The sequence below is a fragment of the Lissotriton vulgaris genome, chromosome 11 (genome assembly GCF_964263255.1).
Source record: "Lissotriton vulgaris chromosome 11, aLisVul1.2, whole genome shotgun sequence".
NCBI classification, from domain to species: Eukaryota; Metazoa; Chordata; class Amphibia; order Caudata; family Salamandridae; genus Lissotriton; species Lissotriton vulgaris.
Window position 1 is genome coordinate 1,070,195,284 of NC_141699.1, and position 27,752 is coordinate 1,070,223,035.

The following is a 27,752-nucleotide window of genomic DNA, read 5'->3' on the forward strand; positions in this document are numbered from 1 at the left end:
GTGAGCAGTGTGCCTGTGTGAGTCCTGGGTGAGTGATGTCTGTGACAGTGCAGGGTTGGTGATGTCTGTGTAAGCGCAGGGTGAGTAGTGTGCCTGTGTGAGTCCAGGGTGCTTAAGAATGCACCATTTGCCCACTCTTCTTTAAAAATGTTCTCGTGGGAGAACCCCCGAATCCCCCATAGGTGGTTGGGCCTCGCTCGCTGTGCGCTCGCCACAGTGCAGTATTTACGCCACACCACTTTCAAATGTCATCAGCCGCCCCTGGGGGCAGAGCACTGGCATGGGCTGTAGAGGCCTCAGGGGCAGAGCCCTGGCATGGGCTGGAGAGGCCTCAGGGGGCAGAGCCCTGGCATGGGATGGAGAGCCAGCAGGCCTCAGGGGACAGAGCCCTGGCATGGGCTGGAGAGCCAGCAGGCCTCAGGGGGGCAGAGCCCTGGCATGGGCTGGAGAGCCAGCAGGCCTCAGGGGGGCAGAGCCATGGCATGGGATGGAGAGCCAGCAGGCCTCAGTGGGGCAGAGCCCTGGCATGGGATGGAGAGGCCACAGGGGGCAGAGCCCTGGCATGGGATGGAGAGGCCACTGGGGGCAGAGCCCTGGCATGGGATGGAGAGGCCACAGGGGGCAGAGCCCTGGCATGGGATGGAGAGCCCACTGGCCAAACAACAAGGCGGGCTTCAAGGCACTATGAAAGGCCCTGATCAGAAAGTTCAACAATTGCCTTTGGACTGAATCCTGGGTTTCTTGGAGGCTTCGGCCCGCGGGGTGCCAGAGTACTAGGGACAGAGTGAGGAGCTCGGCTCTCAGAGTGGAAAGCAGTAGCCAGCTCAGCAACAACACTGGCACGTGAGCGTGCGCTTCAGACTCGTAGGGGTGCAAGGCGCCCCAAATCCAGAATCTACCATCTTAAATGGGGAGAGGGGAGGAAATGCCTTTAAGTCAGAAATCGAGATTCTCCTGTTTAAACACACACTGAGCTCCACTAAACTCAAATTGGAATTGCATTTATATAGCGCTTCCTACCCCTGAAGAGGCGTCAAATCGCTTTTTCGGCGAGTGGCGCGCTACTCTGGAAACCAAAAAGGTTTAGTGGTTAATTAGTATAGGGAAAGATGAAATTAATTTCAGAGGCTGATATATTAATCTGTTATTTGGATTGAGAAGGACAGTGGAGGGATAGAAGACAGAAGGGTTTGCATTTATATAGCGTTTGCTACCCCTGATGAGATGTTGAAGCGCTTTTCGGCAGGTAGCACGCTACTCCGGAAGCCAAAACAGGATTAGTGTGGAATTAGTCTAGGCCTAAGGGGAATATGAAATACATTTGAGGGATGGAGATGTGAGTTTCTACAAATTGCAAAACGGCCCCTCACGGCCTGCCTGCGGTACTGCTGTGTCCACTCGGTGTCCTCCGAGGCCGCAGATGCGGGAGCATCAGGGCAGGGGGGAGGCTTCCCGGGGCGTTGATGGGATCTGTCTGATGTTCCTTTCTCGGTGGACAACACAAGCCCGAGGCCTGTCATCAGATACCCCGACAGCAGACCAGATCCGCCTGAGATTAGATTCTCCCGACGCTGATACCAGAGCCCGTGACTCCACCGGCCACAGAGGGAGCGTTTCACCCGCCAGCTGGAGGGACGCGAGGATCGCGCAATCTGATTGGACCAGAGACGGGCGCAGAACTGCAACTCACTATTGTGGTTTGCGCAGACACTTCTATTAACACCAACCCCCCACACCAATAGATGCAGGCCAGGCACAGAATCAAGGCCTGCGTGCCACAGGGCAGGCGGGGGTGCTCTGGGCAGCTGAGGGCGCCAGGGTAAACTTACAACTGGCTCTAGGGGAAGTAAAGTTGTGTCTCTATTCGTGTAATGTCGATTATGGCCCGGAGAGGGACTGTGCGATTGGAAATACACACGTCATCACAGGCCCACCGCTTCATAAACGCCCGGGTGGTCGGACAGGAGTGGACCCCATTGGTTGGGCATGGTTGGGGATAGTGTAGTCTGCAGTGCGGCCGGTGCAGGGGCGTCCCTGCAGCGCGGTGGGTTCATGCACTGGCTGAGATCTGCCACCCACAGGTGCGGAAGCTTCCCCCTGGGAGGCTGGTGGGGAGGATGATACCCGCCGGCAGCAGGGAATAGCGCCCACCGGCGCCACTAGGCGCTAGGACGAACACTGCACGGTGCTATGCGCATCCCGCGGTATGTATGTAGCGCCATGACGAGACCAGACTCATCCCAGGCTCCCTGGAGCCGAGCCGCTGTTTATGGCTCCGAGGAGACAAAGGCGACGGAGCCTCATGAGCCGCCCCCTCGGGGGGGTAAACAGAGGCTGTCATCAGCGCCTCGCCCAGGGGCCCCGGCCTCTCCTCGCTGGAGACACCCCAGCCCCGGGGCGCGAGGTGGGTGATCTATGTGGGGCCCGGGGCCCCTCTATCAGAGGGGAGGCCTGAACAGAGTGGAGGGGAGCGGGGGCTAGCGATGGGAGAGAAGCAGAGGGATGCTGTGCAGGACGGAAAAGCATTGGCAAAGCCAATGGGCCTCGCGCATGTGAGAGCTATTGGCTCAGTCAATGTTTAGATAGCCAAGAACCCTGTACATTTATAAAATAGGATTAAAGCCATATATATGGCGAGCCTTGGATATTGGCCGCAGAAGTTGTGGCACAGGAACGGAGGGCAGAGGACGACGAAGAGACAGGCTGCCTCGACGCGGTTGCTTTGAGGAGGTGTGACGGCCACTTCATTGTGCTACGGCCCAGCTGGTAAGTCACCACCCCAACAAGCATGGAGGACACCTGGACATCACCAACCCGGGGATCCCTCCAGTCCCAAGATCACCGCCCGTAAGTGGAGCAACATCCTGAAGGCCGGGCTGAGTGCAAGAACCCCGGCAATGGCGAAAAGACCATGCTGTGTAAATGTGTAATATGTATTTATCCAACCCTAATCGCTTCAACTTTTCTTAAAATGTAACCTTGAGTGAATTTACAACTTGTATAAAATATAACTCTAACCATAAGTATATGTAGTAGACTTTACTACCATTCTTAAATGAATTTAGAGTTTATCTGTTTGATACTTTTATCTAATTTATTTACTCTGAAGTTCTTAAGTAATGTAACTGGTTCCATTGTAAAGCGATCTGCCACTGGTAAAGTTTGTGCTATATAAAAAAGCATAAATAAATAAATCACAGAGGTGCTGCGAGAGCTACACCTAAATCAAAGCTCCCCCTAGGCTGGGAGTAGGCTCCAGGAGTTATTCCCCCTTGTAGTCTCTCCTCAGCTGCTGCTGCTCGGACAGAACATACTTCCAGAATGCTGCTTTCCCCAGGAATGTTAATGGGAACCTTTTAGCAGTCAGACGCTGGCATTTGCATTTGAACGAATGCTTCTCGGCCCTTTCAGGCTGAATGTCAGGAAATGAATTTTATTTTGCATTTCTCAAGTCTGCCCGGTGGCGCTATGACATAGGATTCCATCTGCCATTTCTGGGTTCTCAGTGCACAACACTTAGTTTGCTTTTAAAACTTTCATATGGGCTCAAACCCCCAACATGCAAAGTGCTGTGACCTAAAGTGCCAGATTTGGCCAGCGGTGTCACACTTTGCATTGAACCACCTTGTAAACTATGGTTTGACATTTTATAAACTCCTCTTGTCAAAAATAGCTCGTTTCATGTGTGAAATCAAAAGTAAACAGTACTCACATACTTTGTCAGGGTTCACTCTTTCATTCACCATGCACTAAAACAAGCACTGCAAATGTAAATTATTTGCCTTTTGTGTAGTGGAAAATGTTCTACTGAGCTTCGCTACACAATAAAGGTAAAAGAAGGACAGTAGAAGAGCATCCCCAACACAAAGAATAAGAAACAGACAAGACAGGTGGCAGAAGCAGGCGGAACTCTCACATGGTTCCCTCGCATACACAACCAGCACAATACAAGTCCCTAACACACTAAAGACTGGGCTAACATGTCCATAACCAGACAAACATCCAAGGAGTGGAAAGCTGCTGGAAGAAGTAGCCAAACCTCCTATGGAATCAACATACATTCATATAATATACAGGAAAACGAACCCTCGCTATCTAGCGTGGTCTGTGCACATCAAACATTTGAGAGTACTACTGTTCACTGGCTGTACAACCTCTGAGTGATGGGTTACCTAGTTTGGGTGAGGTTATGTCCCTTATAACGACATTTCTGACAACCTATATTAAAATGAGAGAAAAATGTTTTTTACTGTGGTCTCCCTGCTACAAGGATAAACACCGGAGGGTCCAACAACTGACCATCCGTCTTAATTGGGTCGACATGTTTCAGCGCTTCGATATTGCCCCTACGAGGTCAGGTGACTTTCACAGGACCATACGTATCTCTTTCAAATATTGTGAGACAGTCTCAGGTTCATAGGGCATCTTCTGCAAGTGCATTCAATATATCCTTTGTTGTATCATGCGACTGAGCAACAGCAGGTCAACCCCCCCCCCCCCTCTTCATGAATCAGGTCCACAGGTACACCTGGCCAGAAACAGTGGAAGCTTAGCTGGCGCTTACTGCCTGTGACAGATGAATTCTGTGAACAGAATTCAACTCCACAGAATGAGGAGGTAGGAGGTAGGAAGGTAGAGAGGCATCTGACGTCAGAGTATCCACCAGAAAGAGCATCACTGAAGGTAAATCGCATTCTTCTGATGGGTACTTCTAACCTGAGGGTCCTTACCTTGCTAACTGGTAGTACAGCAATGCCCGCTCCAAGAAGGGAAGGTCTGAGGAGAACGCTTTACTCTAGGTAGTCCTGTACGGATCGAGCTGTCAAAATGACACTCTGTGGCACTGTGAATCGAAGCTTAGAGCCCGGTGAAAGCATGGAGAGATGCCCACATGGCTGCCTGGCAGACGTCCTAAACCAGAATTCCCAGAGCTAGCGCAGCAGTAGTGAAATGATCCAAAGTTCCTCTGGAGGATCCTTTTTGGCCAGGGAATCACATCATTTGATGCAGAGGACAAACCAATTGGAACAAGGGACTTATCTGGGCAGGCTTACCTTCCTTCACACCAGCAAACCCAAGAAACAGCTGGTCACACACCTGGGAATCCTTAGGCCTATCAGCGTAGAAACTAAGGTCATGCCGTGGACCCAACCAGTGTAGCCTCTCTTCCTCTGTAAATGAAGGTGACGGAATAGAAAGGCGGAAGCGTGATGGACTGCCCCAAGTGGACAGGTAAGACCATTTTAGAGAGACAGTAGGGATGCACCAGAAGCACTAGTTTTTCAGGAAAAGAGGAGGTATATGTGGGATGAACCGACAAAGCCGGCGGCTCTCTGAGGAGCTTTGACAGTAATGAGAAGCACAGTCTTCAGGGCTCAGAGTCTCACATTATACCCGTGGAGAGGCTCGAAAGGAGCACATACCAAGAACACTGGAACCAACCTGAGGGTTGGTTGCTGCATAATGAAGGAAGCCTGGGGAAGATATGTGAATGCCTTAACAATTGGGTGATTTGAAGAGTGACACTCATCAGGCAAAAACAGAAAGGCCGATACAGCCAACAAGTAACCTTGAACAGTACTCACAGCCAAACCTTCTCTGGGCAAAGCCTTGACTGGCTAAAAATAACACAAATAAAAGTATATCAGGCAATCTAGCTTGTAAAGCGCACACATGCCGCTCCTTGCACAAGGTGCCAAACTTGGACCAGCAGCCGAATAAACTTAATTTGGTGGAAGGGCAGCAAGCAGGTAAAATTACATCAACCACCTGAGTCATTAGATCAAAGCTAGTTGGCGCTTCTCAATATCCATGCATGAGGATGTAAATTGTAGGGTTTCAGGTGCCACACCCTAACTTTCTGCCGGGTCAGCAGGAACTCCAGAACATGAAGCCGACAAGGAAGGCAGATACTCAAAGACAACAGATAAACAAACCAGACACTCCTGGACCAACCAGAGACACCAAAATCAGCAATGCCCAGTCCCTCTTGTCTTTCTTCAAGACCCAGGGGATCAGATGCAGAGGCAGAAATGCATATTGAAGGCAGTAAGAGGAACTGGTCTCCTTCTGACCCAGAGGAAGAAGGATCTACAGAGCACAAAAGGCTGGACGATGAGGACTTTCCGAGATAGCAAATTGGCATGCTGAGGGCAGGCCCCAGAGGCACAGATACTGAGCCCCTTCCAGGAGCGCAGACGCCAATCGCGATTGGCAAGATGACGCCTGCTTAGCGTGACCAGATGTCCCGGATTTCACCAGACAGTCCTGGTTGTCAGAGGACTGTCCCGGCGTCCTGATGCTTTTCTTCATTTTCAATGCATGTCCTGGTTTTTGGGACCAAGGTCAAGTAATTCTGCAGATTTGAAACTATGATCTCCTTTTAGCAGGAACCTACAAAGTATGAAGTTATTTTAAAATATCTGTTTCTTGCAGACAGTGCAGGTCGGCTGTGTGCTTGAGATAGAGGGAAGACTGAGTGGGGAGGAGCGCAAGGGGTCTTAGGGTGGAGGCCCTGACAGAGCTGGTGTGAGACAGACACACAACATAAAAGTAACACAAAGGGCTTTAGTCCTACTATTATGTCTGACCTCCTGCGGTTTTTGCTTCTCAAAATCTGGTCACCCTACGCCTGCTGAGCATGTCTACTCTGAAATGCTGAGAAGTGCCAGCCTTGGGCAAAGCCTCAAAGCCTCCAGACAGACAGCAAGAGATCCAGGGCACACGTCCTAAACAAGAATTTACAATGCATTGGTCTCGGCATTATTAAAGGTAGAGCTATTGGCATTGCTCATGATTTTTTTTTTCTTAAATCATAAATAAATGGCATTGTCATTTACATTGCCAATAGCTTAATCGTTAAATAAATGGCATTGTCATTTACAATGCCAATAGCTTAATCGTTGGCAAATGCCTGACCTATTGTGTTTACACCCACACAGAGCCACACACACAAAGCCCCCCACACACACACAGAGCCACCCACACAGAGCCACCCACACAGTCATTCACATTGAGTCCCCTACACAGAGCCACACACACAAAGCCCCCCACACAACAGAGCCCCCCACACACACAGAGCCCACCCCACACACAGCCCCCCCCCCCACACACAGAGCCCCCCCCACACAGGAAGAATCAGCCGGTAAAGTAAATGCTCGCTTGGATTCGATCACATGATCACCATGCGGGTCTCAGTAGGAGAACCTCAACTGCCCCCCCCACCCCCCCATATCCCTGGCGCGACCAGCGAACGGAAATTAGCGGGTTTTTACATCTATATAATCTGGACATTAAGCAGCTTATTTACAAGCCCCTTGCGCTGCCTGTACATCACTTTTCCGCATATTAAAAGTGACGCACCGGCGGTACAAGGGCCAGGAGCTTGTAAATAAGCCCCTGAAAGTCCTTTCACGAGGCGCTTTGCTCATTTTGTATTCAAATTTGCTTGCAGGGCACGTGTTTTCGGTCTGATTACATTAGTGTTCATTTGAAAAGGTGGGGTGATGAAAGGCAGTGTCGGGCCGGAGCCCACTTCGAGAGTGAAACCAAGCTGCTACATGGATCGCAAGAGGAGCTATACAAAACCTCACAACAGTGGGGCATAGACAACACAACTGCACATAAGCTTGTTGTTACCCGACACCTCGTCCTAATGTCTTTCCTCGTCCACTTTTCATTGTGGTAGATCATGTGTTCTAAAAGTCGGGACCGTTGTCATAAACGGTTCCCAGTTTTATTCATTTATCACAACATTTTCATGCGCCGCTTCCTCACCGAAGCGCTTTGCAAACAAATCGGTACTTAACACAGACCCTCAAATGGCTACTGAGAGGCGATTTAACTCCAGACGATGGGGAATTTCCAGCAGAGGCAGCAGATGGGCACACCACGGGAGTGAAACTAGCGCCATTAGAAGGATATACATAAACCCGTGATTTCGGGGCACTGGAGGACAGGACCTAATGTAAGAGAGGGCACGCGGGCAATGAGCTAGTACCAGACAGGAGCATCTGGGAGGAGCAGAAAGGACGAGTAGGGGCATACAGACGTTTAGCACGCGACCCACTCGGTAATTTTATTTTAAGGTCACAGGGGACTTTTACCAATTTTAGAAAACTTGTTCATGTTGTTTTACAAACAAACCGGTACTTAACGCAGACCCACAAATGGCTACTGAGAGGCGATTTAACTCCAGACGACAGGGAATTTACAGCAGAGGCAGCAGAACAGACGTTTAGCACGCGACCCACTCGGTAATTTTATTTTAAGGTCACAGGGGACTTTTACCCATTTTAGAAAACTTGTTCACGTTGTTGGAAGGGCAAGACCTTGCATTTTAATTAATCTATGACCAGTCTCAATGCAGGGTCAGGCAGAAATGGCTGCCGCACAGCTCCGGAATTTTCGGAATCGGGGGCGTGTTTTTAGACGTTGAGTGACGGATGATGTCACAGATAGAAAGAACGCAATAAACACGCCCCCGAATCCGAAAAAGACGGGGTTTAAAGGGAGTGACGCCCCTCTCCAATGGCTGGCCAGCATTTACGAGGCCAGCCAATGGAGAAGAGGGGCGGGTTCAAGCCCCCTACACCTAAAAACATAAAATCTTCCGAGCTCCGCCCCACTGCTTACACAGTGCGACAGAGTCCTCGACCTAAAAAAGAAGTGGGGGGACGCTCCAAGTTAGGTGGTGTCATGACAGGAAGTGACGTCACGACAGGAAGTGACCTCTTATTACAGGGAGACCCGCTTCACTTGGGGGGCCATGTTAACACACTGTGGAATGTAGCGTCATCCTCTGTGTGTTTTTGGGAGCGATTTTGTGAAAAGCACTGTGAATCGACCCAGCAAGGTCAAACGGCGATGGGGGCAGGTACAATTCAGCTACAAATCAGCTCACTCAAAATTTACAGTACATTCACCTGATCAGGCGCTGGCCATTGGCCACAGTTCACTCTTTCCTAAGGGGCCTTCTTGTAGCCTAGTACACCCGCATGTGCCCCCTGGCAGCATCCATGCTCCTTCCCGGTGTAATCCATGACCCACCATACTTAGTGGTAAAAGTATACGCACCTCCAAGAGGGGAATCTTGAAAGCCTCAGCAATCTTTCCATACAGCTCCTTCACGTTGGTGAAGCACTCAATGCGACCAGCTTTTGGGCATGGGGGACGGCGTCCACCCGGTAAAGTAAGTGGGGGGACAGTGTCCACCCGTGTGGTACCCCGACTCGAGCGTTGAAGAGATCACACCCCATTCTACTTCATGCAGTACCCCCCGGCAGGTACGCCTGTCAGCACTTGTAAATGTAAATGTAAATGTATTTGAGCTTGTATAGCGCACAGCTACCCGCAGTGGGTTTCCCGGCGCTTGCTTAGGGAACCCGTCCTGGTATTCCCCTGTGAGATAACCCCGGCAGGATATCCACAAGGTGAAAGCCAGGCATCCCGCCGCGAGGGGCCATTGTGGAGATTAAGCAAGCTATTGCCCAGAGTCGCAGAGTGTGAACCCGTGAGTCGAGAAGGCACCGGAGCGAGAATTATCGAGTCCGTGGAATTTTTTAGCCCAAGACCCGCCGAGGCGGGGAATTGAACCCTGGTCCAGGGCCGATCTCAGCTTCCGGGTCTGCCGCCTCTAACCCCTGAGCCACACTTCTCCACACTTGGTTCAACCTGCCCTAGATGGAAGGCAGAGAGGGCGTTAGGTCCAGCCACAATGCTCGCAGTTCCAGAGGATTTATGTGGTGGCACAGCTCCATCTAAACCCAGAGAACTCTGATCTCAACCTCATCTAGGTAAACTCCCAGCCCAGTGAGGACACGTGCATCCCTGCTGTAAGCTCTGGAGGGGGCAATATACTATAGCAAATTACTTGTATACCTTTGTATGTATATCAATGGCTGCTTTGATTTTAAGATAGACGGCCCTAAAGAAGCCTCAATCCGCATAGACGGAGGTGTCTATACTGACACTGCCTGAAATCCTCATGCTTATGCACTGCAACGCCACAGAACCATTATTACAGCATATCTCCAAACTTTACACACTTCACCCAAGAGGTGTCAAATAAGCAAAACTACAACCAAAACCAGCTTTCAACTGCGCACTAAGGGTGCCAAGTAATCGGATGCCCGTCGGAGCACTTTGAAGCTCTGCCAGGGGTATGAAGTGAATAAAGGCTACAATACAATGGAAAGAAGGTGCTTGAACAAAATATCAAATTTAAATTATTGTGATACACAAATATCGTGTCAAGAATATCGTGATGTCAAATTTATCGTGTACAGGGATATCGAAAGTAAGAATATCATGCTCCCTCTCTCAATCCCACTCTTTGTCTGCAGCTTTAAACTGAACACTTGCAAGAACCAGAAGAGCCAACCTCCAAGTACTGTGCGCCCAAAACCAAGTTTCCATAAAAGCAAAAAAAGTCTTTTTAAGCTGGCGGGCACATTCCAAGATGCATGCACAAGGGATCTCCTAACCTCCTAGCTGATAACCTGGCCACATCAGGGATCTCCTAACCTCCTAGCTGATAACCTGGCCACATCAGGGATCTCCTAACCTCCTAGTTGATAACCTGGCCACATCAGGAATCGCCTAACCTCCTAGCTGATAACCTGGCCACATCAGGGGTCTCTTAACCTCCTAGCTGATAACCTGGCCACATCAGGGATCGCCTAACCTCCTAGCTGATAACCTGACCACATCAGGGATCGCCTAACCTCCTAGCTGATAACCTGGCCACATCAGGGATCGCCTAACCTCCTAGCTGATAACCTGACCACATCAGGGACCGCCTAACCTCCTAGCTGATAACCTGGCCACATCAGGGATCTCCTAACCTCCTAGTTGATAACCTGGCCACATCAGGGACCGCCTAACCTCCTAGCTGATAACCTGACCACACCAGGAATCGCCTAACCTCCTAGCTGATAACCTGACCACATCAGGGATCGCCTAACCTCCTAGCTGATAACCTGGCCACATCAGGGAACTCCTAACCTCCTAGCTGATAACCTGGCCACATCATGGATCGCCTAACCTCCTAGCTGATAACCTGGCCACATCAGGGAACTCCTAACCTCCTAGCTGATAACCTGACCACACCAGGAATCGCCTAACCTCCTAGCTGATAACCTGGCCAAATCAGGGATCGCCTAACCTCCTAGCGGATAACCTGACCACATCAGGGATCGCCTAACCTCCTAGCTGATAACCTGGCCACATCAGGGATCTCCTAACTTCCTAGCTGATAACCTGCCAACATCAGGAATCACTTAACCTCCTAGCTGATAACCTGGCAACATCAGGAATCACATAACCTCCTAGCGGATAACCTGACCACATCAGGGATCGCCTAACCTCCTAGCTGATAACCTGACCACATCAGGGATCTCCTAACCTCCTAGCTGATAACCTGACCAAATCAGGATCACCATCACTCCGAAGCTCAGACTCACCACTCCTAGAAACACCAGCTTTTAAAAAACTCAAATGGACTTCAGACTATTATTTTCAGGGAGCAGCAGTAGAGTCAGGACCTCAAAGCCCCTCTCCACCAGTACAGTACTCAAAGCACTACTATTCAAACCACAAATCCCTAGAGGGAATTATGAACCAGGTGTCTAGCTCTGACATTGAGTGACCAACCACTAACTGAACTGCAGATAGTACACTTTCGATTTTATGCAACAAGCTACTTCGTATGGATTATTTCTACATAGATTTCGGACTCTTCTTATCCCTGTTTTGGACGTGTATATGATTGCAATTCTTCTGATGAATGTTATCCAACCTCATGTTCCAACAGGTGCCACTGTTGAATTATTTTATATTTCCTAATTATAGACTTTAGATTAGTGCTTACGTATATTTTTTTTAAAAGAAGGCCAATGGTATCTCTCAGAAGACCACTGCAGCCTGTGTCCTTCTGCAACGAAACTGGTGCTATGTAAAGCGCTCGTATACCCGATGTCTCGGGTCTAGTTCGCGCTACAGAAAACTCTAAAAATAAAAAAAAGCTTGTGCCACCCATTGCCCTACAAGCACTGCCAAATACCAGTACTAATGCTATCCACTAACCATCACTCTTATCCAAATGTGACAGCTTGGACTATTCCAGGTCATCCAAAGCTGTAAAAATGACCTAGAAATGCAGGTTTTATTTGTTTTATATGCATATTAAATTGTTAAATACTCTGCTGATATGCTCATTTCAATAATAATACGCCAGGGCCACTATGCAGTAGGCTGTCAAAGTGCCAGTGTTAAGAAATCTGCGAAAAACACCTGCACAAATTAAGCACTGCTTTAAAATAACTTTTAGCCACATGGGTGCTCATGACGAGCTCAGCTCGTCATGAGGCACGGCGGCCGCGTGCTCATGACGAGCTGAGCTCGTCATAACGGCTGCAACGCTCGCATGCGGGGCTAATTCCCCCGCTGTGCGAGCATTCTACAGAAACGGGTGTGGCCGTGACGAGCTGAGCTCGTCACGAGCACCGGGGCGCTGTGCGCGCCCCCTCCCCCCAGCACAGCGAGGAAATTACCCCCGCTGCGAAGGGGTTAAATAGCTTGGTTGCCATGGTGGGTGTGGTTTGCACTATACAACACCGCAAATGAATGAATACATAAATAAACAGTGGTGATACATAATATTAGTAATACATTGATCCTGATGGGGTAAATTCCATTCCTGTGCAAAAAAAAAAAAAAAGTTTGCACAGAGATGGGAATTCCGAGAAATGCACAAACTACTAACTCTGTAATTTTCCCTTCATCAAATTTCAGCAATTCGCACTGCCGAAATTTACTGGGAGAAAATGTAAATACACACAGAATCCCTTGAGAATACAGTTCTGGCCAGTACATCCTCATTTCGGAAGGGAAATGCAAACTATAATGTATGTGCACAGCCCACAGATCCAGCACTCTGGGTTTTCATTATTTACTGGGTGCAGTAAATGTTATTTTATGGGACAGGTATAAAGCGCAGGTACCCCAATAGGTCTCTTGGCGCTAAGTTAAGAACCACCACAGAATTTGTGTCTAGCAATAGGCTTGAGTGAAGAGCCAGGTTATCAATTTTTTTTTCTAAAACACAAATATCGGCATGGAGTTCCAAAGTTGGGGACCCAACTTAGAGAAGCTTGAACTGTCCATTCTTTTGCACTTAAATCTGGGGACTATCAACAAGTTCATTTGTGCCGATCTGAGATTCCGTTTTGGAAGGTATGGCTGGATCTTTGGAGAGAGGAATTTGGGGCCTTTGTAGTTGATTGCCTTAAAGATAATACAGCCCGTCTTAAACATAGATCGCTGTACCACAGGGAGCCAGTGGAGTTCCTTCATCAATGGCTTCGTATGACAGTGCCTTGGTTGTTGAAAGATGATTCTGGCAGCTTGGTTTTGTATCAGCTAAAGCTTTTAAGTTTGTTTAATAGGGAGACCTAAGTAAATGGCATCGGCAGAGTCAATTCTGGACAGAATCATGGCCCTCAAGATTAACATGCTTGCCTCTCTAGTGAACAATCTTCAGATTTTTCCGAAATTTCTCAGTTGATGAAAGCAGGATGACGTAACCATGCATATCTGGGATTGCATAGAAAGGTTAGCGTCTATTTGGATGCCAAGACTTTTTACAGCACTCTTGGGGGGTGGTGGAGCTCCGAATGATTTCGGCCAGTGTGTTGGAGTCCAATGGTTTAGTCTATTGTTGGAAATAACTATCTCTGTTTTATCGGAGTTCAGTTTAAGGTGGCTCACTCTTTACAACCCCCACTCCGAGATTAGGGCCTAGGCAATCTTGTACTATTAATGAGTGTGGTGATGAGAAATCTGAAGTGGTTCAAGGAGATCAAGATGCAGTACATACTCTGATTACAAGGGGAGTGCTATACCCTCTGTGACAGATACTTATCACCATCGGTGCGGCGCATTTTCCCGCTGTGTGCTAAAGATTCGCAAATCCCTCGGTTCATGACGAGCCCAGCTCGTGATGAGCCTACGAGAGGTGTACTTCATGACGAGCTGAGCTCGTCATCAGCATCGAAGGGGTTATTGTATGGGAAATACATTCCCTACACAGTGTGGGCACTGCATACAACCGATTGCCTTTAGTGTGTGTTATGCAATTGTTGATCTAAGCCTGGCTTCTTTGTTTTGAAGATATCTTTGTTACCTTCGAGAGAAGCACAACTGTTTATTAGGTTTACTCACATTTGTAGTATATTCTCATTAAATGCGTAGGGAACACTCCAGCCCGCCTTGCTAAGAGGCACTTTTTATCCTATGAGCGTAATAATGTTATGCTTAAACATACACAATTTGTAAGTAAATTTGACCCTACTCCTGCTGAATATGCCTATCGTATGCAAAGCAGCAGCAGGACCTTCTGTATAAGTTGCCATTCACTCTAGCAAAGTTGGCTGTACACCTGAGTTGAGGTAGTGCATTGCCGCTCACTATTTATTTAAAGTTTTATGTAGCGCAAACATGACCCAAGAGGGTATCAGAGCGCTTTACAAAGAGTCATGAACGAATGAGAAGGAGACAAGCGAGGCCAAACAACAACAGGGTCAGGACACAGACAGTCACCTCAGAGCTGGTGGAGGGCCAGTATAATGCAAAGCACAAAGGTAAATATACAATAGCATAAGTAAGCAATAAAACATGGGTGTTGAATACAGCAAAATGTTCAGGAACAGTACACAATGTAGCAACGCCAAAGTGGGCGAGGAGGCCCGTATAGAGCCTGGCTGACAAGACGATAGACAATGGCTAATTTCTGGTTCAGAAATTCATGGTAGGCTGGACATCGCTCCCTCCACCTACCATACACCGATACAGAGGAGAAAGAGCAACAGACCAACTTCCACCAATGGAGTCTCAGATACAAATGCAAACAGGAACTTGTAGACTGGGGAAAAGAGGAATCAGGTATGTGTGTGGATGGTGGAAAGGGATTTCGGATACACAGGATAGGGTGAATGAAACCAAACTCCTATGTGGAGGAGGTAAAGTAAAGGGAGACTGGCCACAGTGATGTAAGAAAAGGTTGAGTAGGTGAAAGGGGTATTCACAAACTGAGAGCCTGGGGGAAATTAGATTAAACAATTGAAGGGGAAGGTCAAAAGGGCGAAAAAGTGAGTCAGAACATGGGGAAGATGGAAAAAAAGGAATTGAAATACAAGGGTAGCAGATTGAGGCAACCATAAGGTATATCTAGAAATTCTGGGCAGTTTCACAGCCTGTCTCTGTGCAGGAGTAGCAGATAGTACAGCAGTCTCAGACCCATAATTCACAGCCTTTCTGTCTATGAGAAACAGATATTACAGCAGCCTCAGACCCAGTATTTAGAGCCTGTCCTCGTCTAGGAGAAGCAGAACGGGAGCCTCAAAACCAGTATTGCCCTCCTGTCTCTAGTCAATGAGCAGCAGATATTACAAGAGCTGCAGACACAGTGTTCACCGCCTGTCTCTGTTTAGGAGAAGCAGATGTTAAAGGAGGCACAGATGCAGTATTCAAAGCCTGTGTCTATGAAACACAGATATCATAGGGGCCTGTGAGACGGACGGAGTGTCGATCCGGAACGACGACCGGAAGTGGGGTATGCCGAGGAGAGACACCAGCGCCAACCAGGAAGCGGTTGACGGTCTAGTTGTTGGTCATGGCGGGCGGTCCCGGACAGAGAGGTGGGACAATAAAAGCCTTACCCAATTGGAGGACGGGTGGCGTAGGCAGGAAGCGGTATCCTAGAGCCCGGAGGAAGACGGAGAAACCGAAGAAGCAGAGCCAAGCAGCCTCGGCGGCGGAGAGGAGCCCAGCTGTCCCGGCGGTGGAGAGGAGCCCAGCTGTACCATCGGCAGATAGGAGCCTAGCAGTTCGGGAGGAGGAGCGAAGAGAGGAGAGAGCAGGTTCAGCGGAGACCAGTGCCCAGGCGAGAACTCGTCTCCTACATACAAGGCGCATACACCCGGTGGCCCAAGGAAGGGAATAACCGCCCGGATCCGGACGCCACGGCCCTGTGGACGGGCCGTGGCCTGAGGCAAGTACCGCTAAGAGGTGCTTTCTGGTGGGGGTGGTGGGGTGGCGAGGGGTAGTGTAAAAAAAAGGCACGTCGGCCCTTTCCCTCACGAACCTTCCCCCCTTCTCCTTCACTGCGCAAGGTGGTGGTTGCACCAGTGTTATTGTCGAGAAACGGATGTGACTAATCCTGGCCCTATCTGTTTTGTTCTTTCTGCCCTTCTGAGGAGTCCCGGGGGAGCCAATACCGAAGAAGACCAAACCAAGGGCGACGCCGAATACTGTCCGGGGAACAACCGCTTCTGCATGTTGTGTTTAGTCCTTTTATTTTGTTTATCACTGTTAACCCTGACCCAGGACTAAAACAGTCTACTCAGCCTGTCAGACTGAGAATAAAGATACTTGCAACAAAAATAACCCCAAACATCCCTTTCCATATTGCCAACCACCCGGACCAACCTTACAGGGCCTCAGACAAAGTATTCCCCACCTGTCCCTGTAACAGCAGCTTATAGTAAATGAGTCACGGGCCAAGCATCTGTTGCCTGTCCCTGTAACAGCAGCAGAGAAGCAGATTTCAGTATTCACATCCTATCTATTGTTTATGTATTTGTATTTGTATGTCGATTTATAGAGCGCGATTGCTGCCCGGGGGCGTCCAAGTGCTAAAAACCAACAGAACAGGAGGGGGTAGCCAAGGCGTTATCAGACGGCAGTGAAGAGGTAGGTTTTTAACTGTTTCCTAAATGAGGTAAGATTGGGGTTTTTCCTTAGGTGGAGGGGTAGGGTGTTCCATAGCTTGGAGGCATTGTAGGTGAAAGTCCTGCCGCCAGTTCTGGATTTTTTTATTTTGGGGATAGTGGCCGTGAAGGTCTGGTTGGAACGCAGATTCCTGGTGGGTTGATAATGTGACACAAGGTTACGGGTGATGAGGGGACCCGTTTTCCAGAACGCCTGGTGCGCAATGCATAAGGCTTTGAATTGGATTCTTTGGGGAATGGGTACCCAATGCAGTTTTTTCAGTCCATTTTTGACTGATTGACGTCGAGGGATCTGAAGCAAGGTGCGCGCGGCGCAGTTCTGTACTGTTTGTAGCCTCCGTATTGTGTACTCTGGGGCAGCGAGGTACAGGGCGTTGTTATAATCCAGTCGTGACTGGATAAGGCCTTGGATGGCTACTTGTTTTGCCTCCATCGGTAGGAGATGGAGTACCTTCCTTAGCACTCTGAGCAGGCCAAAACAGGTGGCTGCTAGTTTGGTGGATTGTGTGCCAAAGGACAGAGATCCATCGAGCCACACCCCAAGGCTCTTGATACTGTCCTTTGGGGCAGGGGGGGTACCCAGACAGGGTGGCCATAAAGTGCCAAGGGAGTTGGGTTTTGCAGGGCCCAGGAGCATAAGCTCTGTCTTGTCCCCATTCATTTTTAATGAGGAGGAGGACATCCAGTCCTTAACTTCCTCGAGGCATTTCTTGAGCCCTCCTTTCGAGGTCTGGCTGGCCTCCTGTGCCAGAGAGACCACTAGCTGAGTGTCGTCAGCGTATGAAATGATCTTAATTCCATACTGACGAACAACTTCAGCCAGTGGCCTCATATATATGTTGAAGAGCGCCAGGCTCAATGAAGAGCCCTGCGGGACTCCGCATTTTAGAGGTCTGCTGGTAGAGGAGGATGTTCCGTCGAATACCCGAAAGGATCTGTCCTGTAAAAAGGATTCAAACCAGGACAAAGCTTTGTCTTTTATACCAATGTTTGCCATGCGGTCCAGCAGTATGTCATGGCTGACCGTGTCGAAGGCCGCGCTTAGGTCAAGGAGGATCACTGCCACTGATCCTCCCTGATCCAGGATGGTTCTGGATTCCTTGGTGACCATGAGGAGCGTGGTTTCGGTACCATGTCGTGGTCTGAAGCCCGTTTGGGTAGGGTCAAGAAGTTGGTGGTTTTCAAGAAATTTGATCAGCTGGCTATTAATGTGTCTCTCTAGGATTTTGCTAATCCAGGGAAGGAGAGAGATTGGCCGGTAGTTACTGAGGTTCGAAGGGTCCAGTTTGGGCTTTTTTAATAGTGCACGGACCATGGCTTGTTTCCATTGTAGCGGGACTATGCCGGTAGAGATGGAAGTGTTGAGGAGGTCCATTATGACGGGCAGGGTGATAGCCGAGGCTGACATAATGATGTCTGGCAAGGCTGGGTCCCCCGGAGACCCGGATTTGACTTTTTTTGCCAAGGACTCAAGAGTCGAGATATTAAGAAGGGCAAAGTGGTCAAGAGTGGGGAGGAGTTCAGGTCGGAATTGCTTGAAGTAGAGGGGGTGCTGGGTGGGGCAGGGAATGATTCATAGATGGTGGTGATTTTTTGCAGGAAAAAGTCTGCCATGGTATTGCAGTGTTCTGCAGTCTTGGTCTCATCTAGACTGGGTGGTAATTTGGTGAGGCTTTTCACAATACGGAAAATTTCCCTGGGTTTAGATTTCACTAAGATAATTTCGTTGGCGAAGTAGGCTGTTTTGCTGGCCTTGATTTGTTCTTTGTACGTTTTGAGTAGTTTATGGTATTGACTTTTGTTGTCTGGCAGAGAGTCCAAGCGCCATTTCCTTTCCGCTTGTCTACACTGGCGTTTCGTAGTTCTGAGGGTTTCGGAGTACCATGGAGCTGATTTGTGACAGCGTTTGGTGGTGGATTTTCGTTTAGGTAGGGAAAAGTCGAGTGACTTGGTAATCCAGTCCTCATAAGAGAGGTTAGCGATGCATGGGTCATCGTTAAGCGGTGGTAGGTTGCTGGACAGTTTTTTGGTCCATGTCTCCATAGGGAGGCGGGACCACGGTCTGGCTGTTCTTATAGCGGGTTTGGTGACTGGGGGTTTAGGGGTGTGCCATAGAAGCGGGACCATTAGATGGTCGGTCCAGGGGAACAATAGCTAAACCTCCTCCTCTGCCTTTTGGGCGGTCTTGGCGGGAGATTTGAAAGCCAGAGGGAATGGCTGTAACCAAGGCTGGGTCTGAGTCTTCGGTGAGCCAGGTTTCCGTGAGGAAAACAATATCAGGTTTGTGTTCCTCTAACAGGAGTGCAAACTCATTCTTATGCTTGGGCAGAGACCTACAGTTAAGCAAGAACATGCGGTACTCATGGCACTGGTCCGAGGGTGGAGGGGGCTTGAGGATGGACTTGCAGAGGTTGCATGTATACGGGAGGCATTCAGCGTGGTAAGGGTGCTGGTTGCAGTTCTTTTGTTGGAGTCTTAGCTCTAAGAGTTTTTCGGAGCAATACTGCTTGGGATTCGTAGTCCGGGGTGTAGGGGGGGTGGCCCTAGGCCCGGACTCGGCGCGGACGAGCGCAGACGGGCTTGCCTTAGGCGCGCAAACGGCGCTCCCGATGCGCTCGTCCGCTGCGCTTCCTATAGATGCACATATTTATAGGTAGAGATGGAGATGAGAGCAGGAGGGGGCGTGGCCTCGCAAGTGGGCGTGTCCCGTGGCTTGGCGAGGGGGATGGCGGCCGAGAATGTAAGCAAGACTCGGTTTTGCAGCGCTAAATCCGCTGTAAGTGGGGTGGCCTGCCCAGGAAGATCTGGTGCCAGGAGGCAAGTGAGTGATTTAAAATTCTGTGCAGAACAAAGCAGTAATTTTAAAAAAGAATGCGATCTGTGCAACTCCCGGCTGAGCCTCAGGAGGTTCTATGGTCTAATATATTACAGGAGCCCCAGAAGTCACAGCCTGTCTGACTATGAGAAGCAGATATTACAGGAACCTCTATTCATAGCATACACAGTCTGAATCTGTATGTGAGTAGAAGACATTACAGGAGCCTGGGACTCCGTATCCACAGCCTCGTCCAGTAAGAGGAATATATTTGAATGCGCCTCAAGCCCTAGTATTCCCAGCTTCTCCATGTAAAAGTAGTATATATTAGGCTCCTCTGACACCAGTAATCAACGTCTTTCCCTATAAGAGCAGCAGATATCAACTAGACTCAGACCCCAGTATTAGCACCACTTCATGCACGGTTGCTTGGATCACTTACTGTGCTCGGAGGCTTCCTTTCTGCGCGGCCGCTCCCTCTGGGCCGAGATCACAGAGTCAGTCTCCGTCTCGTTTGCCAGATTCTCCTGACTCCCCCCAGTGTTTGGGCTGCAGAAAGAGGGGCAAAGAGAAAAACAAGTCAGAACTTTGCACATATGGACAACTAAGGCATTGAAACTGTGCTCACATGTTATAAACAGGAGTGGAAGTTGCCTTAAACAAAATGGCGCCACAGATGGCTGCCACTAAAGCCGGCCCACATGCTGGTCACCGTTTCTACCAGCGTCAGATAAGTTCTACTCAAAGACCTCCTGCTTCTGGTCCAATCATTTCCCTAAAAGCAAAGGAAAAACTGCTGGTGACTGACAAAAGTCAGCTTTGTCGCTTGGTAGAATCAAAAGCCACTCTTAAGGCAATCACACACATTTTATTTAAAACCAACATTGAATATCACATTACATCCTTGGGAATTCCAAAATTCTTACATATGTTTCTAACTTTGTTTATGTCTGGTGGCGTCTCACTCCTCATAGTAGAACAATTCTCATTGACGTATTCCTGATCGCCAATACACTCCCAGACTTCAAATGTTTTAGAAGTAGATGCAAACACCTGTGCAGTGCTTGGTACAGTTGGAGTGATCAATGCCAGGTGGTAGGTATTGACTATGTAGGGACTAGTACTGTTAAGTTAACACAGATTTACTACCAACACTTCTTCGGGCTAATGTGGGCTATTTAGGATAACGGACACTCACCATACTTAAACATAGGCAGAGTTACCTCATTATTTAATGACACTTACTCACTGGGAGCAACTTTTAAGAGGAGTGTCTTAAGATTTTACAATTAACTGCAGGACACGGTGTGAACATTTTTATAGTGAACCAAGACTTGTTCTAAGTGGAGGAGACCTGGAGATGGAATGGTACTTACACAGGGCCTTTCTAGAAAGAGACAATCTGGGACTAGGGGATGAGATTTACACTAATCAAAATGAAGACAATATAGGCTGAGAAGTTCTAGGCAGCCAAACCAAATGTGTAAATGCTCTAAACTACGGTAGGTTAACCCAAGAGGAAATGAGATATAGTCACAACTTCACACTTTAGCAAAGAGTGCTTGGTTAGTTAGTAATCATAAGCAATATTCAATTAAAAATATGCTTAGTCTCGGACACCTGGGAGAGGGGCACTTGATAATTAGGGGTATACACCAAGCCACCATCTTCCCCTGAAACACTCTACTTGTTCTAATGCTAGAGGTTTAGGTAAGGTGGTAAAAGCCAAAAACAGCTCTTCAGAGGTAAATGGAACTTAATAAAAACGGAATGGTAAGTAATATAAACTGAAAATAGTAACCTAGGGGTTAAAACTTTGCCTTTCATTACTCCATATGATCACAGAAATATGTCAAATTCTTTCTGAAACATAATTACAAGGCAACATTACTGTAGTGCATGTGTACACCTCAAAGTACATCTAAAGCACACGGTACGAGTGAGGCACAATAAACATGTAATGAGACATGTCACCTAGAAAGGTCAACAAATGTCACACTGAAAAGAGGATCAATGTGTTTTTCTGCACACAATACTACAAATATTTTCCAACGGCAGGCGTATACCATCTTGGTGTCTAAAATGACATTACAGACTTCGGGAGGAAGATCGAAAGCTGTCAAATCTCGCCACTCCATCTCTACGCAGGAAGGCAGAGAGTGGACAGGTGCGGGTGAAGAACCCTCCCCTGCTGCTGCGACAGAAGATCCTCCTTAAGGGGCAGCCTGGTTAAAGGATTAATTATCATGCTCAACAGTAACAAAGTACTAAGGCAACGTCTTTTCAAAACCCAAATGGCGGGAGCTTGCAGCCAGTATAGCGCCTCAATACCTGGCACCTTCGGGACACAAATTGCGCAGAGTTCCTCTCCACCGAAACAGATCTTGATGGAGATCCTATAAGACATCCCAATCACTAACAACCTCCCTGTAGATACCAGGGTGGTCCTCCGTGGCTGGCGGGAGGCGTCTCGGGGCATGGGCTGTGGAACAACTTTGACGCGCCAGACCATGTTGTGGCAGGGCCGCCACCTTGCACACACTGCCCAATTAAAGGGTTTCACCAAGTGGAACCGGATCGGCATTACGACCCTTGGAGACGTCTGCATGGTGACTGGCTCCTTCTAGAACCATTAGGCATGCTTCTCCCTCTTAGTAACAGAATTTCACAGATCTATTCATCTGCGACATGCTCTTCAACCATACGAAGCTCAGATTCCCACCCTTTCTCAGCATAGCCCCCTTGAGGCTAAGTTATTGATGGGAAATCTGGGGGAAAGGAGGGGTGCCCCAAATCTACTGCACTCTGGTAGTACACGCCTCAAAGGCTTCCAGTGCACAAGACAGAAATGGAAGAGATGGGTTGGGAGGCTCGACGGCGGCATGCGGCCCCCTGAGAAATACACTATCCTTGAGGCTTAAGCTCATACAACTTAACTACCTACACACCACTTACCTTACTCTGCGTCAACTTTGGCGGGCTGGCAGGACCCAGAGTACAGAATGCTTTAGAAGCCCATGCCCGAGCACCAACTTTTACCATGTTGTGTGGAAATGCCCCCCCCCCCTCCAATCGCATCCGACTGGCAACATATTGACACTTTGACCCGAATATTGGAGACTCTTACAGCCACAAGGGCACTCTTGAGGGTTCTTAAAGGGATTGGGCATAATCTTGGGTATAGTTCCCCGATTGGGCTGGCAATGGTGGAGGCCAAACGAGACACTGCTCGGAGATGGATGTCAGACTCACTGCCCACTCTCCTTGAGTGGCGTCGGGGAATGGACTATATGAGCAATTGGAGGATCCCATATACCCCCATCACAGGCGGTCTGCGAAGGCGCTCCCAAATATGGGGCAAAAGTTTGGACTACTATGGACTAGGCGGTTAATTCCTTCACATGATCGTCCACATATGGCCAGAGGGCCTCGCTGGGCAGTGTGGGATCATGGTTTGACTGTATGTTTTACATGTTTTTACTGTGATGATCACAAATCAATAAAAAAATGTTTATTTAAAAAAAAAAAAGAACGTATTGCACAAGGACCATCATAACACTATTTAAGGATCAGTCTTCATAAAAGAGTAATAAGTATCACTAACTTATTCATTAAAAATCCTTGTTTTTGTAGAAATAGGTATGGTCATTTCTACTTTAATCTTGCAATTTCAAAATCTTTACATAGGTTATGAGAAATATTCTCAAACATCTGTCTAAAGCATAGTTACTATTGGTTGAGGTTTACACAATTAAGGTCCATACTACAGGGAGCTCCTAAACTTCTAAACAGAACATGTGCGTTGTAATTAATTTTTCAGGGGGGCATTGAGAATCCAAACAAGTGAAAAATACTTATCCGCAAGCTAAACATTGATTCTTGCACCATAGAGAGTGCATGTGCTAAAAGTTCTTGTAATCCGTAAATACCAGGGGGGTATGTGGAGATCCTTTCAGGATACATAAGCATTCCATAAAATAACAACGGCTCTTTTCTTGGCTGGTGCAATGAATCCCAGCTGCTGTTAAACAGCAAGAGAAGTAATTCATGGAAAGTAATTATTTTTCACTTTTCTGTTGCAGCAAAATAGCACTGAGAGAACTGTCTGAGGTGCTCCTTTCTACAACAAACGGTTCTTTTTCCTGCAAATAAGCAAGAATTGCAGCATAGGTAAATCTGGTCTTGTGTTTCTCACACGCTTTCTCAGTTTCTTCCCAGCTAATTTAGTGAGAGGTAGTATTCATTTGAGAGAAATTTTATATGTATCAACAATAAAAATTTACAAAACTTAGAAAATTCTGAACATTTTTCATCAAGGTAGTATTGATTGTATTTTTTCATTATCTACAGTAATTCCTTTGTAAATTGGTACCCCAAGTAGTCATCTGCTCTTTGACTGAATAAATATTTTTCTGATTTAGCCTAACAAGGATTTTGTTGAGATAATTTTACTGTCAATCAAACATATATTTGATGTTCAGAAAATGTAGTGTAATAGAGTAGTATGTCATCTAGCTATGAATTTGCCCAAAAACATCTCGGAACAATTCATAGATCATAATTTGAAAGGTTGAGGTTGCACAAGCACAACTAAACATCATTAAGAGATATTAATATTTTCTGAATTGTGTGTGGAAGCAGACTTCTGCTCACCTCCTAGTCAAATTCTAAGATGATTATAGGCTCTCCTTTAAATAATCCTTAGGGCACCAACAGGCTCCTCTGAAGACGGATATAGATTTATGATGGCTATAGGTTTGAAATCTCTAAAATATATACATAGTCTTAAATCCCCTTCTTTTTGGGAGACAAAACTGGTACTGGTAGTTGTTGACGAAAGGAAGCTGTAAAACCACTGGCAAAAAACAATCTCTTGCTCTTTCTGGATTATTCAGCAGGGCCAATGTGACCAGATTTAACTTTAGGCTTTTTTCAGGTTTGAGTCTTGCCCGTATAGGACCATATTTTATATACGGATTCTGTTTTCCACAATATAGGCAGAGAAATTCTGATTGGTGGTGTTCTCCTTTCTCCTCGGTTAGAGGTGATCTCTGACTGTAGCCTATCTACATCAATCACGGCCTGAATTTTCCGGAGGTCGCCTTCTAAGAGCCGGTCGAGTGAGGTTCTAGGTATGGGAAGAATTATGCTTCTGTTCAGACCATCGTTCATGCTTACTTTCCTGAAGTCTTTGTTCTATTCCTAATGCAAAATCATTCAAGGCTGAATTAGTAAGTATAGCAACTCGTACTAACTAATTTTTATGCCATCTCAACTTTATGCAGGAAAGGACCACCAGAAAATTATCATTCCAGCCAGAGGTTGCTGCTAAGTGATTAAATCAAGCAACACACCCAATCAAATCTTGATTTCTTTGATGTAGGTCCATCAATTTCACTTCAGATGTGTATTCAGACTATCCACTCTGAAACGTCAACATGAATTTCTTGTGTAATGAGGAAAAATAGCCAAACAATGAGCGTTGATGATTGGCTAGTAAACGAGCAGCCACAGAACAGCGTCTCCAGTGAAAGTATGCATGGATATCCTTACTCAATCTGTTGAAAGCAGCATTGTTGAGTCACCTCACTTCACAGAAGACTGGGAACTTGGAAGAGATGGCACACACGACAGTGCAAAACGCACATTTATATCTGTAATACCACACTGCCCAGACTCACATGCACAGCCCCAACTATGAGTGGACCAGCACAATTAGGCACACTTCCAAGTCAATAGTGACAAGCCAGGTATTTAAACCTCACCTTTACAGAGTTCCCTTGTCAGGCTACAGTCATTGTTGTGACTCTTCGCTATTCAGTTCAGTCTGCACTCGGCTTGTTCCATCCTTTCACCTTTGTTTAATCTCCTGTTTGGTTCCCTCAGGTTCTCTAGTTCCTTCCCTGCTGTTTATGGTCACCTGTTTTATTACCCTCTTGTTAGCTTGTCTCTAGGTCTCCTCTCTTGCAGTGCAGCACTGGAATTGTATCTTAGGCTCCTGAGCGGGCTTGCAGTACACCGGGGGACTAGTATTAAAATCTATTGAATATACTTGTGTAGCAGGTACAAATGTGTGTTGGGGGGGGGTCCTACATACAGTGGGGCAATGGTGGTGTTGTCAAATTGTAATTATGGGTACTGGGATGTGCTTAAAAGCTGCACAGCTTGAAGGAAGGATGTTGAGGAGTCTCAACAAGCACTGGGTTTTTCCTGTGACACAAGTAAGTGTCACCTCTGTAGAAAGACTGTTGAATATCTCATTCCTCTAGAGCACAATTTAAATCCGTTTCTTTCTATAGGTTTACATCCAGCGATGGTATGCTATCACAAGAAACCTCCCCCTTCTATATTCCCCTAAAATCTGCATGAAAAACTGCCCTTGAATTAAACTTACTTTTTCTCTACCTTACTTTGAACGCACCTTCTATTTTATGCGCGCCCCATTCTGTAGATGTTCTACTCTGCATCTCAAGCCTGTCTATCTTAATCTCTCTTCTCAAACCATATTGTTGAACCTAACAAGAACTATTAAGGGTAGACAGCATTTGCTTCTCACATATTCCCTCCTGAAGGTCACGCCTTAATAATGAATGTACCACAGTAAAGGCATGCAACAGTACCTGTAACATGCAAGACTAACTCTGAAACCCAATGAACTGACACTCTGGGACTGGAAACAGACTTTACAACGCGGGCTGAGCCACGCATGCCATTTCCACACTTGCCTTAAACACACATATGCGTGGTTAAGGGAGTATGCAGTCTAGGTGTGTGAATGGGCGGGCACAGGAAGAGGAAGGATCGGGCATGGACATGTCTGGTAAGTGGGGCTTAGGCGGGGTTTTGGGGGGGTAATTTAGGGGTGGGGTAGTAATTTACGACTCAGGGTTGGGGTCGTTTTTAGGGGTCAGGTTGTTTTCAGGGCTGGAGGGGGGTATTGGGGTTGGTATTAGTGCTCAGGGGGGTCGGAGTTGTTTTTAGGGCTCAGAGGGGGTCGGAGTTGTTTTCAGGGCTGGAGGGGGGTATTGGGGTTGGTTTTAGTGCTCAGGGGAGTCGGAGTTGTTTTTAGGGCTCAGAGGGGGTCGGAGTTGTTTTCAGGGCTGGAGGGGGGTATTGGGGTTGGTTTTAGTGCTCAGGGGAGTCGGAGTTGTTTTTAGGGCTCAGAGGGGGTTGGGGTTGTTTTTAGCTCAGGGGGTCAGGCTTGTTGTAATTTACGACTCAGGGTTGGGGTCGTTTTTAGGGGTCAGGTTGTTTTCAGGGCTGGAGGGGGGTATTGGGGTTGGTTTTAGTGCTCAGGGGGGTCGGAGTTGTTTTTAGGGCTCAGAGGGGGTCGGAGTTGTTTTCAGGGCAGGAGGGGGGTATTGGGGTTGGTTTTAGTGCTCAGGGGAGTCGGAGTTGTTTTTAGGGCTCAGAGGGGGTCGGAGTTGTTTTCAGGGCTGGAGGGGGGTATTGGGGTTGGTTTTAGTGCTCAGGGGAGTCGGAGTTGTTTTTAGGGCTCAGAGGGGTTCGGAGTTTTTTTCAGGGCTGGAGGGGGGTATTGGGGTTGGTTTTAGTGCTCAGGGGAGTCGGAGTTGTTTTTAGGGCTCAGAGGGGGTTGGGGTTGTTTTTAGCTCAAGGGGTCAGGCTTGTTGTAATTTACGACTCAGGGTTGGGGTCGTTTTTAGGGGTCAGGTTGTTTTCAGGGCTGGAGGGGGGTATTGGGGTTGGTTTTAGTGCTCAGGGGGGTCGGAGTTGTTTTTAGGGCTCAGAGGGGGTCGGAGTTGTTTTCAGGGCTGGAGGGGGGTATTGGGGTTGGTTTTAGTGCTCAGGGGAGTGGGAGTTGTTTTTAGGGCTCAGAGGGGGTCGGAGTTGTTTTCAGGGCTGGAGGGGGGTATTTGGGTTGGTTTTAGTGCTGGGAGTCGGATTTGTTTTTAGGGCTCAGAGGGGGTTGGGGTTGTTTTTAGCTCAGGGGGTCAGGCTTGTTTTAAGGGCTAGGGGAGGGGGGTCAGGTCGTTTTTAGGGCTCAGGGCGGAGGGAGGGCTGGGGTGTGATCTTTACCACACATATCCCCTTACCAGACATGTCTTCACCATGAATTTGCATGGTAAAGGCACACGTGGTAAAAGAATGCGTTGTTCAGATGCATTCGTTGTTCGGGCAGCGCTGTAGAG

At 47.9% G+C, this 27,752-nt stretch overlaps 1 protein-coding gene across 3 annotated transcripts in view; it reads right to left on the reverse strand.

Moving 5' to 3' along the window:
* Positions 1 to 27,752, reverse strand: part of DVL3 (dishevelled segment polarity protein 3) — a 393,303-nt gene that overhangs the window by 129,530 nt on the left and 236,021 nt on the right. For 2 of the 3 annotated variants that reach the window (XM_086944462.1, XM_086944463.1), the window contains exon 4: positions 20,045 to 20,151. In XM_086944462.1, coding sequence (XP_086800588.1) covers positions 20,045 to 20,151 — 107 coding nt within the window. Of the gene's footprint in view, positions 1 to 20,040; positions 20,152 to 27,752 lie in introns of all 3 variants that reach the window. The other variant, XM_086944465.1, reaches the window with a different exon arrangement.